An 18,411-nucleotide genomic window follows, 5' to 3' on the forward strand; every position below is an offset into this window, starting at 1 on the left:
GGCCAGAATCAACACCCTCCTAATGCAAGGTCTCTGGCCACCACACCACATCAGCACCACACCAGTAGGAGAAAATTGAGGTACAACCTGCTTTCCCCAGCACCTAGTACAAGAATGATTCCTCCCTAGGTAGCCTACAGCACCCAGTCCATGAATGCGGAAACTCACTGCTTTGAGATATTCCATGGGATTCTGCTTGAAAAGTCATGTCTCCTTTGACAATAAAGGGCTTCTGGGCAATTTTTGTTATTCAGATTACCCCAATGAAAGCATGTTTTACAAGCCGCCTCTCCTGGCACCAACTCTGACTGGTTGCCCCCTGTCCTTAAAATTCTCACCTGCTCTCTCGAGCTCTTTCCCTTCTAAGTATTGTGACCTAACTTCCAGAAATCCCTTTTTCTGGATTAGAATAAAGACCCTGATTCCCTTCACTCTATAATCTTTATGGCCCTTTACCCTGCTCTAAGCAATGGAGTGCCCCTGACCTCTGATTGGCTCCTGGTTGCCATAAATTCCTTTTGAAAGTTGATTCACAGTAATTCCCAGGGAGGCCTATTGGATAGAGCATGGGCTTGGGAGGGCCTGGGTTCTAAATCCAGCTCCTCCACATGTCTGTTGTGTGATCTGTGTGATCTTTCCTGGGCTATTTACTGGAACTCCCACGTGGCTGGGGACATGTAACTTAACATGTCAGTTAACACTGGACAGATCACTTAACTTCTCTGTGCCTCAGTTACCTCATCTGTAAAATGAGGACTAATAATAATAATAATGATGGCATTTGTTAAACACTTGCTATGTAAAAAGCACTGTTCTAAGCGCTGGGGAGGTTACAACGTAATCAGGTTGTCCCACATGGGGCTCCCAGTCCTAATCCCCAGTTTACAGACGAGGTAACTGAGGCACAGAGAAGCTAAGTGACTTGCCCAAGGTCACACAGCTGACAATTGACAGAGCTGGGATTTAAACCCATGACTTCTGACTCCCAAGCCCGTGCTCTTTTCACTGAGCCACACTGCTTCTCCTAAGAATTAAGATTAAGACTGAGTCCTATGTAGGACAGGGACTGTGTCCAACCTGGTTATTTTATATCTACCCCAGAGCCTTAGTACAGGGCCTGGCACAAACTAAGCACTTAACAAATATCATTTAAAAAGCAAAAACAGACAGAATCATCTCCATTTGTTTGTGTAACTTGTTCTCCGTATTGTTAAAGCAATCGCCCAAATTTTTCCACAGTCCCTCTTCTCACTTGCATCTACAATGTAGAAGCGCTGGCTCTGGGTGGGTAGAAAGGGTCCCTACCACCTCCATGGGCCTAGCACCAAACAAGTAAAGATAATAATAATAATAATAATAGTATTTAAGAGCTTAATATGTACCAGGCACTGTACTAAGCACTGGGACACAATAAGGCCAATGACATTTGGGCAGGGTGGACAGGTATATAAACCTGAACCACTCTATCCCATGAAGTCAGAAAGGGACTTGGAAGAGCAATCTGGCCTAGTGGAAAGAGCATGGGCCTAGGAGTCGGAGGATCTGGGTTCTAATCCCACTTCTGTCACATCCTCTGAGCCTCTGAGTGACCTTGTGCAAGCCACTTCATTTCTCTGTGCCTCAGTTACCTCATCTGTAAAATGGGGATTAAATCCTACTCCCTCCTACTTAGACTGTGTTCCCCATGTGGGATAGGGAATGTGTCCAACCTGATTATCTTGTATCTACCCTAACGCTTAGAGGAGTTTTTGGCACACAGTAATTGCTTAATAAAAACCATTAAAAAAATTGAGCCCAGGCATCTGCTTCTAATTGCCCTGTGTTGACAGACACTGCTCCCAGCCCTGGACCCTGCAGCATTTCTCCCACCCTCACAACCTCCAGGGTCAAGCCAAAGACTTCCTTTGCTCCCAGCTCTGGGGGTCCATGAGGACGAAACATCCACCCTCCTCATCCCTAGTTCAGCCTGACCGTCCGAGAGATGTGCTAGCGATGAGGCAGGTGGTGAGGCAGCTCTGGCCCTGCTGTGGAGGCTGTGGAAAAAGAGAAGCAGGACTGTTCTGCTGCTGGCCTTCTTCCCAGCCTGGAGCCACTGGCTGCTGAGGCCCTGAGTTTGCAACCCCCGAGCAGTAGTGGCCTTGGCTTGCCTGGTCCATTCTGGGCTGGTACCAGTGCCATTGTCACATAGCTAATTGATGATGGGAGTTGTGGAAACAGTGGTGAAGGAGGAGGAGACACTGAGCAGAGAAGGCAAGTGCTGTCTTTTCTTTTCTCTGGTCCTCCCCATTCTTTTCCTCCCCTTTTCATGTCCCCACTTTCCCATTGCTCCTCTCCCCCTCCATCACTTCCTCTTTCTCTTTCTCTCATTATTGTTGTCATTACTATTATTGTTATTGCATTTTTAAAGCACTTACTATGTGCCGAGCACTGTTCTAAGCTCTGGGGTAGATAGATACAAGATAATCAAGTTAGACAATAATAATAATAATGATGGCATTTATTAAGCGCTTACTATGTGCAAAGCACTGTTCTAAGCGCTGGGGAGGTTACAAGGTGATCAGGTTGTCCCACGGGGGGCTCACAGTCTTAATCCCCATTTTACAGATGTGGTAACTGAGGCAAGTTAAGTGACTTGCCCAAAGTCACACAGCTGACAAGTGGCGGAGTTGGGATTTGAACCCATGACCTCTGACTCTGAAGCCCATGCTCTTTCCACTGAGCCACGCTGCTTCCCAATGTCCCTTTCCACATGGAACTCACAGTCTAGAGGGAGTAGGATTTAATCCCCATTTGATGGAGAAGAGGAAACTTAGGCACAGAGAAGCTAAGTGACTTACTCAAGGTCATACTTCAGACAAGTGGCAGCATCAAGATTAGAACCCAGGTCCTCTGACTTCCGGGTCCAGCTCTCTCTCCACTTAGCCACCCTGCTTTCCTTCTTTTCTCCTCATCCTTCTCCTCCTCTTCTTCTCCCTCTCCAGCTCTTTTTATTTTTCTCCTTGCCCATCCCATCAACATCCCACTTCCCCCAAATCACCCACCCACTCAGTAATTCATCCCAAGTTTATCACAGCAATGGAAATGTAAAACTGACCCTCTCCGGCCAGTACAGTGTTCTATGCATAGTAAGTGCACAATAAACATGATGAATTGAATATCAGGAAACATGGATGAATATCAGAGAGGCCAGTACCAGTTTTGTGGCTGAAATAACATTTCTATGAGATGAAATTTCTCACAAGGCTGTTTTAAAACAGCCCAAATAGATGAAAGGGTTTTAGAATCTATTAGCCTTTTTTGAAGAAATAAATCCACAAGTAAACTTGTTTAGCTGCCCAAAGTTAAGTGATTTATCAGTATAGAAACATCTCTCCTAATCACCACCAAGGGTCAGGATGCTGCACATGGTTTCAGAAAAACCACTGAAACATTAGGGATTTCTCTGAGCTGTGGATATACAGCAAACACCTGGAACACCTGGAATAGCTAAAATTCACTAAAAAGAGAAAACCAAAGCTAAAAAATGAAAATGAACTTTGCTGGGGAGCAATTGAAATATTTAATATGTTCTGCTGAATGTACTAGTTGCTATTAATTCCCAAAGCGTATAAGACACAAACAGATGAATCATGTTTATTCTTTAGTCCTTACTTTCGCTGTCTTGCACTTTGTCTAGAAGTAAAATATTAGTCATGGAATTAGCCCATCCGACTTCCAGAAGACTGACAGGTTTAAAAATGATTTCCCCAGCATCCTCAAAACCACTGCCCTCTGGGGACTGAGACCCAATTTAGAAAAGTTCCTTCTCAAAGCGGCACTCCTACCATGCAGGACAAATTTACAAATTCCATATTCGAGTTGCTTAGGCAGATATGACCAGAATCAAGTTTATGAAGTCGGCATAAACTTTACTTCAGTTTCAGCAATGTAACTTGAAACTAGACGTTCAACGCGCTGTCTTGTTTTTCTATTAAAATACGGCTTCACTGGGTTTGACGATGAATAAAGCCTTCACAAGCGCTTTCTCTTTGCTTCCAAGGTAAACACCTGGAGGATTTAAGGCACATTAACTTCTTCCCACAAACATGGCTCACCCGGATTCTGTCCAATCATTACCATGCAGTGAGTTGATCGGCCTTTAAGTCCTGCTTTGAAAAGGGCGTAATTTAACATATTTATTACCTTTCTAATTTTTGTTCTTGGGATGGGATTTCAATTGGAAACCCTATTGGAATCTGGGTCTTTGAGGTCACAGTTGAGCTGGATTTCACACCTGAGGAGATATAGGGGCAGGTATTGGAATATGGGGAATGGAATTCACCCTACCAACTACATTGCCTTTCAGCAGCAGGGAGATTGAATACAGGTTCAAAAAACCCACAACTTGTTAGGCGCAGGCAGTTCCACAGGTTTTATAAAGCATGTGTCTCTGATTTCTGGAGGAAGGTGGATCCTAGTAGTCAATCAATAGTGTGTACTGAGCACTATACTAAGCGCTTGGGTGAGTACAATATAACAATAAACAGACACATTCCTTGCCAAAACTAGTTTACAATCTAGAGGGATTGGTTGTACTTAGTACTTTTAAGCAAGGGAAATAGAATTTTTTGGAGCAAAATTTCAGCCACCACCTTCTTCGGTATCAACTAAATTCATTCTGTGGGCTACCAGAAAGCATTTTAACCCCTGTACCTGCTAAAACATCAGAATCGGGAGCAGATGCCCGAGCTTGCAGGCATCGGAGGTTGTGGGAAGGTAAAACGTGTAAGGGCACAACTCTGCTGTGGTGGCACTGCTACCTTGAAAAATGGCTTTGTTCTGGCAGCAGCTGGAGACAGGAGGTGTCACTCATACCGTGTGAGTGGATGATTTGCTGAGCTACTCCCCGAAAATTTTGGTACACCACAATGATTCATCGTGTAAGAGAGTCCCAGATTCTAAAGACAATGTTAACCAGTTTGGGAGATGAAAAGACCCAGTCTGTGGCTTATAAATAAGACCATCATGGAGCTATGTGGTCTGATAGTTTGAGGCCTGTCTCGTTGGCTACAGAACAGGGCAAAAACATGAGAAAGTATTACGTCACCTTTTAACACTATTTATATTTTGCTTTTTAGCTTGAGAATGGTGGAGACATGGCATTCCAAAGAGATTTTTCCACTCAAGCTGTCAGATTTGGTCTGTTAATTAAGGAGGTTTGTAACAAGTAAACTAAACAATGTGGTCTGAGATGCTCGCCTCTGATGTGCCCACATATTATGTGTGAATAATGCATGTTCCTGGAAATTTATGAATCACATCATTTTCCTGTAAAATGACAGATGTTTTCTAGATTCTCAGATTATACCAAGCAGTGTTTTCAAGCACCAAAAAAATCTATCCTTACTAATTGCATTTCCCTGGGAATTAAGTTGGGGGAATCTTTCCAGCTCGGATCAAATTTTGTCCTTAGATATCAGACAATGCTCTCCTTTTTTCCCATAAAATTTTACTTTTGTCAATGTAATCACTAGAATAGGAAATTTGGGGGTGAAAGGGAGTATTTCTCCACGATGGTCCAGATGATATTTCCCTTCATGTCTGTGAGCATACTGACTAATACTTCTAAGCTCTTGACCATAACCTTCTTTGACCTAACCTGGGAACAGAAAAGTCTTGTCTTATGCCGTCGAGTCATTTCCGACCCGTAGCGACACCACGGACACATCTCTCCCAGAACGCCCCGCTCTCCATCTGCAATCGTCCTGGTAGTATATACATAGGGTTTTCTTGGTAAAAATATGGAAGTGTCTTACCACTGCCTCCTGCCACACATCAAACTTGAGTCTCCGCCCTCAACTCTCTCCCCCATGCTGTGGATGCCCAGCATGGGTGAGTTCTGACTTGTTGCAGATTATCCTCCATTTGCTAGCCACTGCCCAAGCTAGGAATGGAATGCTCACTGTGGGCAAGAAACATTATCTGTCGACTCTTTTGTATTGTGCTCTCCCAAGCACTTAGTACAGTGCTCAGCACACAGTGAACACTCAATAAATACCAGTGATGATGATGATGGCAATGATGTGCAGAGCACAGAAACTAAACAGTTGGGTACAGTGCAAAGGAGATTAAAATCTCTGGCCTCTGGGAGTTTACAAACTAATGGGGGAGGCAGGCACAAAATCATTTACAGTTAGAAGGAAGACATCTCCATCTGGATGTCTGCCTGCCATCTAAAACTCAATATGTCCAAGACTGAACTCCTTATCTTCCCTCCCAAACCCCGCCCTCTCCCTGACTTTCCCATCACTGTTGACGGCACTACCATCCTTCCTGTCTCACAAGCCCGCAACCTTGGAGTCATCCTCGACTCCGCTCTCTCGTTCACCCCTCACATCCAATCCGTCACCAAAAACTGCCGGTCTCACCTCCGCAACATCGCCAAGATCCGCCCTTTCCTCTCCATCCAAACCACTACCCTGCTGGTTCGATCTCTCATCCTATCCCGATTGGGTTACTGCATCAGCCTCCTCTCTGATCTCCCATCCTCCTGTCTCTCCCCACTTCAATCTATACTTCACGCTGCTGCCTGGATCACCTTTGTGCAGAAATGCTCTGGGCACATTACTCCCCTCCTCAAAAATCTCCAGTGGCTACCAATCAATCTGCGCATCAGGCAGAAACTCCTCACCCTGGGCTTCAAGGCTCTCCATCACCTCGCCCCCTCCTACCTCACCTCCCTTCTTTCCTTCTACACCCCACCCTGCACCCTCCGCTCCTCTGCCGCTACCCTCCTCACTGTGCCTCGTTCTCACCTATCCTGCTGTCGACCCCCGGCCCACGTCCTCCCCCTGGCCTGGAATGCCCTCCCTCTGCCCATCCACCAAGCTAGCTCTCTTCCTCCCTTCAAAGCCCTACTGAGAGCTCACCTCTTCCAGGAGGCCTTCCCAGACTGAGCCCCCTCCTTCCTCTCCCCCTCCCCATCCCCCCCACCCTACCTCCTTCCTTCCCCACGGCATCTGTATATATGTTTGTACAGATTTATTACTCTATTTTACTTGTACATATTTACTATTCTATTTATTTTATTTTGTTAATATATTTTGTTTTGTTGTCTGTCTCCCCCTTCTAGACTGTGAGCCCATTGTTGGGTAGGGACCGTCTCTATACGTTGCCAACTTGTACTTCCCAAGCGCTTAGTACAGTGCTCTGCACACAGTAAGCACTCAATAAATACGATTGAATGAATGAATGAAAGACATGCTTAAATAATAACGTATATAAATTTTGATATTCATTCATTCAATCAAGTTTATTGAGCGCTTACTGTGTGCAGAGCACTGTACTAAGTGCTTGGGAAGTACAAGTTGGTAACGTAATATGCACAAAAGTGCTCTAGGAGGCTTAGTTGCATAAATTTTAAGGGTTTTTTTAATGGCATTTGTTAAGTTCTATGTGTCAAGTCCTGTTCTAAGCTCTGGGACAGATACAAGTTAATCAGGCTGGATACAGTCCCTGTCTCACATTTCTAATTAGGAGGGAGAATGTATTGACTCTCCATTTTGCAGTTGAGGAAACTGAGTCACAGAGAAGTTAAGGGGCTTTCCCAAGGTTACACAACAAGAAAGTGGTAGTGCTGGGATTAGGATTCAGGTTACCTGGCTAACAGGCCTGTGCTTTATCCACTAGGCTATGCTGCTTCCCTCAAAGGTTCTGGAAAAGAGGCTAGGACAGTGTGGTTTAGTGGAAAGAGCCTGGGCTTAAGAGTCAGAGGTTGTGGGTTCTAATCCCACCTCTACCACTTGTCAGCTCTGTGACTTTGGGCAGGTCACTTAACTTCTCTGTGCCTCAGTTCCCTCATCTGTAAAATGGGGATTAAGACTGTGAGCCCCACTTGGGACAACCTGATTACCTTGTATCTACCCCAGCACTTAGAAGAGTCCTTGGCACATACTAAGCGCTTAACAAAAGCCATCATCATTATTATTATTATTATTATTATTGTGACCTGGAAGAAAGAAAAATGAATCAATTTAGGGGTCATGTAACTCATAGAAGACACTTATATTGGTTGGATTTCAGTTGTTGGCTTCAGTGTTCACTTAAGTTTTCTGGGAAAGGCCCCTTCAGAAGATGTGTAACTAAACAGGACATCCACAAAAAAGCAAACTGAAACAAAACAAAAAAAAATCCTCCCAAATCTTGAGATCAGAGGATTCATGGAATCAGAGGTGGGAATTATTCATTCATTCAGTCAGTCAGTCGTATTTATTGAGTGCTTACTGTGTGCAGAGCACTGTACTGAGCACTTGGAAAGTACAATTCGGCAACAGATAGGGACAATCCCTACCCTATAACGGGCTCACAGTCTAGAAGGGGGAGACAGACAGCAAAAAAAAGCAAGAACTCCTCCATCACTGATCTGATCAAGCCTGAATTTGATGGCTCCTGGACCACCTTTCCAAGCTATACTTCAAATAATATGACTGTATGATTTGGTGGCTTTTTAGGGCTCTTTAGTGATTTTTGAAATTCAGATGATCTAGCAATGCCCACACGGTCACACATGCTGAAATCAAATAGCTAAGAACATAAATGTTATTAGTGCACCACAAACTGAGTTAATCACATTATAAAAATGTGGCCTTCCATGTGATGAAATCAGAAACCCCAACAGCAAGGGGTTCAGACAAGGGAGAGACATTTTGGAAGAAAGCGTCATATAATTGGAATAAGATGTTTTATTCCTAGAGGTCTGGAAGCCATGGGGTATCCAGTATTACTGCTGAGTTAAATCCTTTCCTCCACAGAGATGAATGTTGGTTCATAATACTGTAAATGATATTTTTGGATGAATTCTGGCCTATCAAATCCTTTGAAGTACTATATATTTGATTTTTTGTGATTTTTTTTACAACTTCAGAATGAGAAATTCTGTCAGTAATTTTACCTTGAAATAATTCCCATTTTATCCTAGGGGACTGTTCTTTTGATTATAGCTACTAAGAATTTTTCTGGATTATGTTGTCTAATTTTATTGTTCAATACTATTTAGGAGCCAAAATATTGCTCGGAAATTGTTTCGTTGTATGGGTTCTTCTTTCAAATTAAGGCAGTCAGACATGAAGCATCATCCTACAGCTTTTACATGCAGGTAAGACATACTAGAGTTTCAGAACGGTCGGCTTGAAAATAGTTACTCCCCTGGGCTGAAGAATACCTAGCAAATAGAAAAAAATGCCATAAAAACTCAATTTAAAAAGGCAGGAAAGGATAAGAGAGAAGCAGAGAGAGACAAACAAGTCAAGAAAGACAATGTGAGACCGTAGCAAAGAGAAAACAAAGACAAATGAAAAGATAAGCACACACAAACACACACACAGACACACACAGAGCAGCATGGCCTACTGGCTAGAGCACAAGCCAGGGAATCAGAAGGACCTGGGTTCGAATCCCTGCTCCACCACCTATCTGCTTATGTGACTTGGGCAAGTCACTTCACTTCTCTGTAGTGATTAAGTGCTTAAGTAAGCACCTAAGTAAGTACTTAATAAATGCCATTATTATTATTCTCTGTGCCTCAGTTCCCTCAACTGTAAAATGGGGATGAAGACTGTGAACCCCATGTGGGGCAGGGATGCTCTCCAACCTGATTACCTTGAGAAGCAGCGTGGTTTGGTGGCAAGAGCCCGGGCTTTGGAGTCAGAGGTCATGGGTTCAAATCCCAGCTCCGCCAATTGTCAACTGTGTGACTTTGGGAAAGTCACTTAATCAATCAATCAATCAATCGTATTTATTGAGCACTTACTGTGTGCAGAGCACTGTACTAAGCGCTTGGGAAGTACAAGTTGGCAACATATAGACACAGTCCCTACCCAACAGTGGGCTCACAGTCTAAAAGGGGGAGACAGAGAACAAAACCAAACATACTAACAAAATAAAATAAATAGAATAGATATGTACGAGTAAAATAAATAAATAAATAGAGTAATAAACAATGTACAAACATATATACATATATACAGGTGCTGTGGGGAAGGGAAGGAGGTAAGATGAGGGGGATGGAGAGGGGGACGAGGGGGAGAGGAAGGAAGGGGCTCAGTCTAGGAAGGCCTCCTGGAGGAGGTGAGCTCTCAGTAGGGCCTTGAAGGGAGGAAGAGAGCTAGCTTGGCGGATGGGCAGAGGGAGGGCATTCCAGGCCCGGGGGAGGAGGTGGGCCGGGGGTCAATGGCGGGACAGGCGAGAACGAGGCCTAACGGTGAGGAGATTAGCGGCGGAGGAGCGGAGGGTGCGGGCTGGGCTGGAGAAGGAGAGAAGGGAGGTGAGGTAGGAGGGGGCGAGGTGATGGAGAGACTTGAAGCCCAGGGTGAGGAGTTTCTGCCTTACGCGCAGATTGATTGGTAGCCACTGGAGATTTTTGAGGAGGGGAGTAACATGCCCAGAGCGTTTCTGGACAAAGACAATCCGGGCAGCAGCATGAAGTATGGGTTGAAGTGGGGAGAGACATGAGGATGGGAGATCAGAGAGAAGGCTGATACAGCAGTCCAGATGGGATATGATGAGAGCTTGAACGAGCAGGGTAGCGGTTTGGATGGAGAGGAAAGGGCGGATCTTGGCAATGTTGCGGAGCTTACTTAACTTCTCTGAGCCTCTCTGAGCCTCAGTTCCTTCATCTGGAAAATGGTGATTAAGACTGTGAGCCCCCTGTGGGGCAACCTGATCACCTTGTAACCTCCCCAGAGCTTAGAACAGTGCTTTGCACAGAATAAGCGCTTAATAAATGCCATTATTATTATTATCTAACAGTACTTGGAACAATGCCTGGAACGAAGTTAGTTCATTTATTCATTCATTCAGTAGCATTTATTGAACGCTTACTGTACACTAAGCACTGTACTAAGTGCTTAAGTGCTTAACAGGTACCATGAAACACACACACACACACACACACACACACACACACTTTGTCCATTCATTTAAGCAGAGCCTTGTGGTAATAACACTCTCCTAGGTGTTTAGGAGTATGAAATGAAAGGCAAAGACGTGGTCTCCGTCATCAATTAATTTATAATTTAATTAATATATGATGTAATGAAACTGCAGTACCTGAACCAAGGCACTGCCATTTGGTGAAAACATAGCCCTTAGCTGAATTAACACCTGTCCGAGGAACATGGAAGTGAACTTTTAAAATGTTAATATAGCTTTTAAATGGTTGATGGCTCTGGTTTAGAGAATCCTTTGTAGTGGCTGAATTTTACTGCTGACCACTGAGAGTGTGTCAACAATCCCTGGCGCCCAAGATAACCTTATCTGAGAATCACGATGCCTATGTTGGCAATGTAGAGTTGTATGTTGTTGTAATGTAGGTTGCATGTAGAGGAGGGGGAGAAAGAGGGGCTATTGTTGGGGTATAAATGTAACCTAAAAGTGTCTTGGGGTATTACACTGATCCCTGCTGAGATGTGGTTTTTGACCATTCTGTAGAAGAAAATCTGGAGACCGTCCGAATCATGCATGCATCTCATTGACCATGCAGAGCAATTAACACGCATAATTTTACATGCAACAGGGAGAGCAGGAAGGAAATATATAAAAAAAATTATGAGCATGCCTTGTACATTCAGATTCACTTACAGACCCACCCAGCTACACATCCAAAATCATCCCTTTACTCATCAATCAATCGTATTTATTGAGGACTTACTATGTGCAGAGCAGTGTACTAAGCGCTTGGGAGAGTAAAGTACAACAGAATTAGTAGACACGTGCCAATAATGAGTTTACACTCACTGTTATGATCTCCGCCTTGGAACTTGGAGCTCACCTCCTCCAGGAGGCCTTCCCAGACTGAGCCCCCGTTTTCCTCTGCTCGTCCTTCCCTCCCCATTGCCTCGATTCCCTCCCTCTGTTCTACGTGGCTAAGTGGAAAGAGCACGGGCTTTGGAGTCAGAGGTCATGGGTTCAAATTCCGACTGCCAATTGTCAGCTGTTTGACTTTGGGTAAGTCATTTAACTTCTCTGGGGGATTAAGACTGTGAGCCCCCCATAGGACAACCTAATCACCTTGTAACCTCCCCAGCACTTAGAACAGTGCTTTGCACATAGTAAGCATTTAATAAATGTCATTATTATTATTATTACCCCCCTCCCCACCCCAAAGCACTTGTGTATATATACATATTTATTATTCTATTTATTTTATTAATGATGTGTGTATATATCTATAATTCCATTTATATTGATGCTATTGATGCCTGTCTACTTGTTTTGCTTCGTTTTATTGTCTGTCTCCCCCTTTCTAGACTGTGAGCCCGTTCTTGGGTAGGGTTTGGCTCCGCCACTTGTCACCTGTGTGACTTTGGGCAAATCACTTAACTGCTCTGTGCCTCAGTTACCTCATCTGTAAAATGACGATTAAGACTGGGAGCCCCACGTGGGACAACCCGATGACCCGGTATCTACCCCAGCACTCGGAACAGTGCTTGCCACATAGTAAGCGCTTAACAAATACCATCATCATTATTATTATTAGTTGTTGCCAAATTGTACTCTCCAAGTACAGTGCTCTGCACAGAGTAAGCGCTCAATAAATGCGACTGAATGAATGAATGAATCTTCCCCTTGAACAGCCAGCGTTGGCTGTTGGAGAGAGAAGCCAAGGTCACCCCTCTTCCCTGCCCCTGAGAGCAGCTGGCTCCGGCCCCAGGCTGGCATTACTGCAGATGCTTCTGTTGCCAGGCTTTCGGGCGTGGGGGGCCGGTGGGCGGTGCAGCCCCCTGGCATCCCGGAACCGCAAAGGGGGGCTCGGGGTTTCGGCAGCTGCGGCAGTAGGACTTTCGATCTACAGGCCAGCTGCCAGCTAAGGCAAAGAAGGGGCAGCTTCAGTTATGCATGTCCTCTCCCTCCCTCAGCCCCCCAACCACCTCCCCATCATCTCTCTCTCTTTCTCTCGCTCTCTTTCCTTCTGTCTCTCTCCACCCACTTTCTTCCTGCCAGTCAAACAGCTAGGCTTGTGGGGGCTGCTCCGAAAATTTAATCTTGGGTTGCGTATGAGACAGCCAGGCCCGAAAAAGAGCGCCTTCTGTGTCCTTGGGATTTATCCTGATATTTACATATGTACAGATGTACCAGGCAGTCCCAGATGGCTCAGAAAAGTCTGGAGAGCTAATTTGGGGATCATCCTCTTAAGCTTTTGGTTTGCCATTTTATTACTTCGTTACCAGTCGGGAAGCAGCATGGCCTACTGGAAAGAGCACAGGCCTGAAAGTCAGAGGATGTGAGTTCAAATCCCAGCTCTGCCACTTGTCTGCTTGTGACCTTGGGCAAGTCACCTAACTTCTCTGTGCCTCAGTTCCCTCATCCATAAAATGGGGATTAAGACCGTGAGCCCCCTGTGGGACTGGGACTGTGTCCAACCTGATTATCTTGTATCTACCCCAGCATTTAGAACAGTACTAATCAGCGAAGAAGCAGCATGGCTCAGTGGCAAGAGCCCAGGCTTTGGAGTCAGAGGTCATGGGTTCAAATCCTGGCTCCGGCAGTTGTCAGCTGTGTGGCCTTGGGCAAGTCACTTCACTTCTCTGGGCCTCGGTTTCCTCATCTGTAAAATGGGTATTAAGACTGTGAGCCCTCCATGGGACAACCTGATCACCTTATAACCTCCCCAGCGCTTAGAACAGTGCTTTGCACATAGTAATCGCTTAATAAATGCCATTATTATTATTATTATTACTTGGCACATAGTAAATGCTTAACAAATGCCATAGTTATTATTATTACCTTTCATTCTTTGTAAGTTATTATCCTCTAGGCTGTAAACTCATTGTGGGCAGGGAATGTGTCTGTTTTATTGTTGTGTCCTAAGGGCTTAGTACACTGCCCTGCACACAGTAAACACTCAATTAACATGATTTATTGATTGATTGATCGATTTTATGTCTATCCCCCCAACTTAGACTTTCAGCTCCTGAGGTCAGGGTCCTGGCTTCTGCCTATATTGTACATACAATATATATAGCTGTATTGTTCATAGATAGATATTCTACCCATAGTCTACCTCTACTCTCCCAAATCCAGTGCTCTGGTCTGTACTAAGAGGCTCCCCCTTTGCCTCCTAATTTCTAACCAATTTCTAACTAATTTCAACGTTCAGTTCTGGGTCTATCTACAACCACTCACATGAAGAACTTTTTCTCTCCCACGGCTTCAAATATCGTCTCTACACAAGTGATTCAAAAATCTATCTTTCCAGTCCTGACCTTCCTCCTTTTCTACAGTTTTGCATTTCCTTCTGCCTTCAATCAGTCAATCAATCAATCAATCAATCGTATTTATTGAGCGCTTACTGCAAGTCAGCTCTACTTGGAGAAGCAGCCGTGATCTAGTGGACAGAGCCCGGAGCTGGGAGTCAGAAGGTCATGCGTTCTAATTCCAGCTCTTCCACTTAACATCTGAAAAGATTCAGAATTCAGTCATTAGAAATATCAAAAACCTTTAGTTTATGGATCTTAACGTGGCTACCACCTCTCCTAGATAAGAGGCTACAAGATTTGAATAAAAAAAAGAAAGCATTTTACTAAGCCAAGTAAAAGCAGTTATGCCACTTTCTATTCAGAACAAGTCCCAGAATCAAAATGTTCACTTTTTGAAGATCTGTAGATATTGCGCTATAAATAGAAAAACTTAATATAAATTATGTTAAGCATAGGTAATCTCCATTGCATATTTATCACTGAGTTAAAGCAATGTCTTTTTCAGAGAGTCAAATACACAGACCCAATATTATCCTTCTTTACATCTGAGCGTAGTCCTGTAAGCATGAGACATGAACGTGAAGTGAAATATGAAATAAGAGCCCAGGCCTTGATGGATGGGAAATGGCAAGAATTCAGCACCTATCAGATCGCTCAAAAATTTGGCATTACGAAGCCATCCTGCAGAAGCCAAGTAAGTTAATACATTTCTCTGGATCATCATGTCCCTCAGTTTTTAATTTGTGTTTTCACTGTAAAGCACAAAGGAATCTAGTATGGCAGATACAAGGGGATATGGGCTTGGAGGTGATAGTGTTCCTGAAAATTCAAGGACATTGCTGCCCCATAGTTTACTAACAATTAATTTGAAATGATGACAAAGCTGTTATTTCTTTGAAAATTCTTGTTTGCATAATGGGTTCACCTCACAATGTCTGCAGCACAGCATCTTTCCTTCCTCTCAGCAAAGTAACTGCAAATGTCGTACAGGATCGACAACAACAGTTCCGAGACAGCATAGGTGCATTTATTTTAGATCATTTTTTTTACCGAGTTCCTCTCAGCCTTGTTTTCCTGAGGCTTAGAAAAAAAAATGAATTGTTCTGTTTCTCTTTTGAAACTCTACCAAAGAGTGCTTCATTCCTGGACTTCGTGACAGTATGCTTTTCCAACTGTGGAGAATAGAGTCCAATTAATTTTCAGCATGGCAAACTATGGGTAAAATGCCCGCTTGCTTGTCAATATGATACAATAGTTTTGTATACTACGGGAAACTTTTCCATTTAATTTAACAAGAATTAGCACCAAGAGCAATGGCTGAACATAAAAATGGAAGCATATCCCATCAGGAACAAAGCATAAACCTTGATCCTTTTTCACGACGAGAACCTGCAGAAAGGAGCTGATTACAGTGCTAGTGGTTTGCACTCTCTCCTCCTGTTTGTCAGGTTCTCACTGGGAGAAAGAGTAAGTGGCCAGGACTGTAGCTTACCACGAAGTGCACGGGGATTTTTTTTTTTTTTTACACACAGGAGCACTTTATTGCCAAAGCGGCCACAACATAGCACCAATGCTGGGTCTTAGCTCCCTAACCCGGTGGGAGGTTGTCTTAGTAGCTGTTGCAGCCTACCAACCCATGTTGGCCAGCCATTTTTTAGGATTCCTGTTCATCCTATCCATCTCACTGAATGCCCTGGTTGGAAAGGGGTTCTTTGGTCAGAAACCTTCACCACTGAGGCCATAGTCCCAGCAGGCATTCCCCTGCTAGCAGACTAGACTTCAGGACTCCAGATTTCCAGAACCGTGCTCTTCCCACAGAACCAACAGCACAAAATGTACACCTAACTAAGGGGAATGTCCCTAGCTCCTTTCTGCATCTGCAGTCTAGCCTCCCCTCCCCTATGCTCCCCTATGCAGCCTCTGACTGCACAAAATTGGGTGGTAGCCTTCCAGTTGGAGGCATTCATTCAATAAACCGTATTTATTGAGAGATTACTGTTTATGCTTGGGAAAGTACAGTACAACAACAAACAGACACATTCCTGCCCACATCGAGCTCACCAGCTAGAGGGGGAGACAGACATTAATGTACAAAAATAAATAAATTGCAGATATATACGTAAGTGCTGTGGGGCTGGGCAGTCTGTAGACAGTGGTTTGCAGGGTAAGGCAGCAGCCGGGAAATGAAACGGGACGTGACTGTAGATGAATGTCATTGGCACCTAGCTTGATCATCGGTCCATCTGTCTGAAAAATCCTCAAAGTCTCTTGCTTTTTGCCTCATGGTTAGGTCTTGAAAGCACGAATCACGACTGTTCCAATCTACGTGACATTCGCCATCCTTTTCCCGGTATCTTGAGGCTCTTCATGATCATGGAACAGTGGCCTCAGCACGGAGCATTAAAGACCACATTAAAGCTGCAACCCGCTTCAGTGTCTGCTAACAGTTTGACCCTGAAAACGAGCAACTCCATCCTTTCAATCAATCAATTATATTTATTGAGTGCTTACTGTGTGCAGAGCACTGTTCTATGAGCTAGGGAGAGTACAATATGATAGAATCAGTAGACACGTTCCCCCTACAAGGTGGTTACAGTTTAGAGTCTTTCCTCCTTTCAGTTTTAATTCCACTCACCACAACTGACAGTGTTTGAAAACGGGATTTTGTTTTCAAATGTTTCCTTGTTTTGGCTCTCTGAGGAGGTTTGAAAAATATGTCCCATCACCATCATCATCACAAAATACTATTTCTTTAATGCTCACTAGCACCTAGCACTGGCTTGGGAGAGAACCGGAGAAAGTTAGAGAGCTATGGCTTCCAATGAATCAGTCCATCAGTAGTATTTATTGAGTGCTTGCTTTGTGCAGAGCACTGGACTGAGCACTTGAGAGAATGCAATATTATTGGTAGACACAGTCGCTTTTCTTGAGGAGCCTACAAGCTAATGAAGTAGACATTAAAAAAAGTTACAGGTAAGCTTCTTGTCTTATGCTGTCAAGTCATCTCCGACCCATAGTGACGCAATCTCTCCCAGCACGTCCCATTTCCATCTACAATCTTGGTAAAAATATGGAAGTGGTTTACCATTGCTTCCTTCCGCACAGTAAATTTGAGTCTCCACCCTCAACTCTCTCTCATGTCTCTGCTGCCCAGCACAGATGAGTTTTGACTTGTAGAAGATTGCCTCCCACTCGCTAGCCACAGCCCAAGCAAGGAATGGAATGGGTATGCCTCTGCTTGACTCTCCCTTGCATAGTCGAGATTGGTAGAGTACTGGAAACTCTCCAGGTGTGCCCCCGAGAGGGGAGCAGGTAAGGGAAGGAACCAAAAATGAAGGATTTGTAGACAAGTGCAGTGGGAATGGAAGTTGGGTGATATATTAGGTGTGGGACTAATTGCAGTAGGGAAGGAACGTAGAATAGAGGGATGAGAGCTTAGTGAAGGGAAGCCTTCCTTGGGAAGATATGATTTCAGTAGGGACTTTGAAGGTGGAGAGAGCATTGTTCTATTAGATATACAATAAGAGAGGTTTCAGGGAGGAATGAAGACATGAGCTAGGGATGGATGGTGGGTGAGATGAGAATGAGGTGCAGAGAGTAAGTTGGTATTAGAGAACCAAAGAATATAGACTGGGTTGTAGTGGGAGAGGAGTAAGAACAAGTAAGCAATGAGGAGCTGATTGAGGGCCCTGAATCTGACGGTGAGGAGTTTCTGTTAGATGTGCAGATGGATGGGCAACACTTGAGTAGTAGGAACACATGCGCAGAATGATTTTTTTTAAAATGATCTGGGCAGCAGAGTGGTTTCAAGGGGCATTTAGTCTAAAAAGCAGAGGTGTAATCAACAGTTGTCAAAGGACCTGGGTTCTAATCCTACCTCTGCCACTTACCTGCTGTGTGACCTTGGGCAAATCACTTCACTTCTCTGTCTATGTCATCTCATCTGTAAAATGGGCATTAAGACTGAGAGCCACCTCTGGGATTCTGTACCTCAGTTCCCTGGTCTGCAAAAATCAGGATTCAATATCTGTTCTCCCTCCTACTTAGACTGGGAGCCCCAAATGGGACCTGATTATCAGTCAATAGTATGTATTGAGCAATTACTGTGTGCAGAGAGCATCTTACTAAGTACTTGAGAGAATACAATACAGTGGAACAGACTATCTTGTATCTGTTC

The 18,411-nt window shown here is 44.2% G+C and overlaps 1 protein-coding gene across 1 annotated transcript in view; it reads left to right on the plus strand.

The window, feature by feature from the left end:
• Positions 1–16,652, plus strand: part of BTBD16 (BTB domain containing 16) — a 75,972-nt gene extending 59,320 nt beyond the window's left edge. The window contains exons 12-16 of the mRNA XM_038758313.1: positions 4,040–4,122; positions 5,118–5,195; positions 9,035–9,133; positions 14,740–14,928; positions 16,525–16,652. Coding sequence (XP_038614241.1) covers positions 4,040–4,122; positions 5,118–5,195; positions 9,035–9,133; positions 14,740–14,928; positions 16,525–16,593 — 518 coding nt within the window. The 3' untranslated portion in view covers positions 16,594–16,652. The remainder of the gene's footprint in view (positions 1–4,039; positions 4,123–5,117; positions 5,196–9,034; positions 9,134–14,739; positions 14,929–16,524) is intronic.
• The last annotated feature ends 1,759 nt before the right edge of the window (positions 16,653–18,411 follow it).

This window comes from Tachyglossus aculeatus, chromosome 16 (assembly GCF_015852505.1).
Source record: "Tachyglossus aculeatus isolate mTacAcu1 chromosome 16, mTacAcu1.pri, whole genome shotgun sequence".
In the NCBI taxonomy this organism is placed as follows: domain Eukaryota; kingdom Metazoa; phylum Chordata; class Mammalia; order Monotremata; family Tachyglossidae; genus Tachyglossus; species Tachyglossus aculeatus.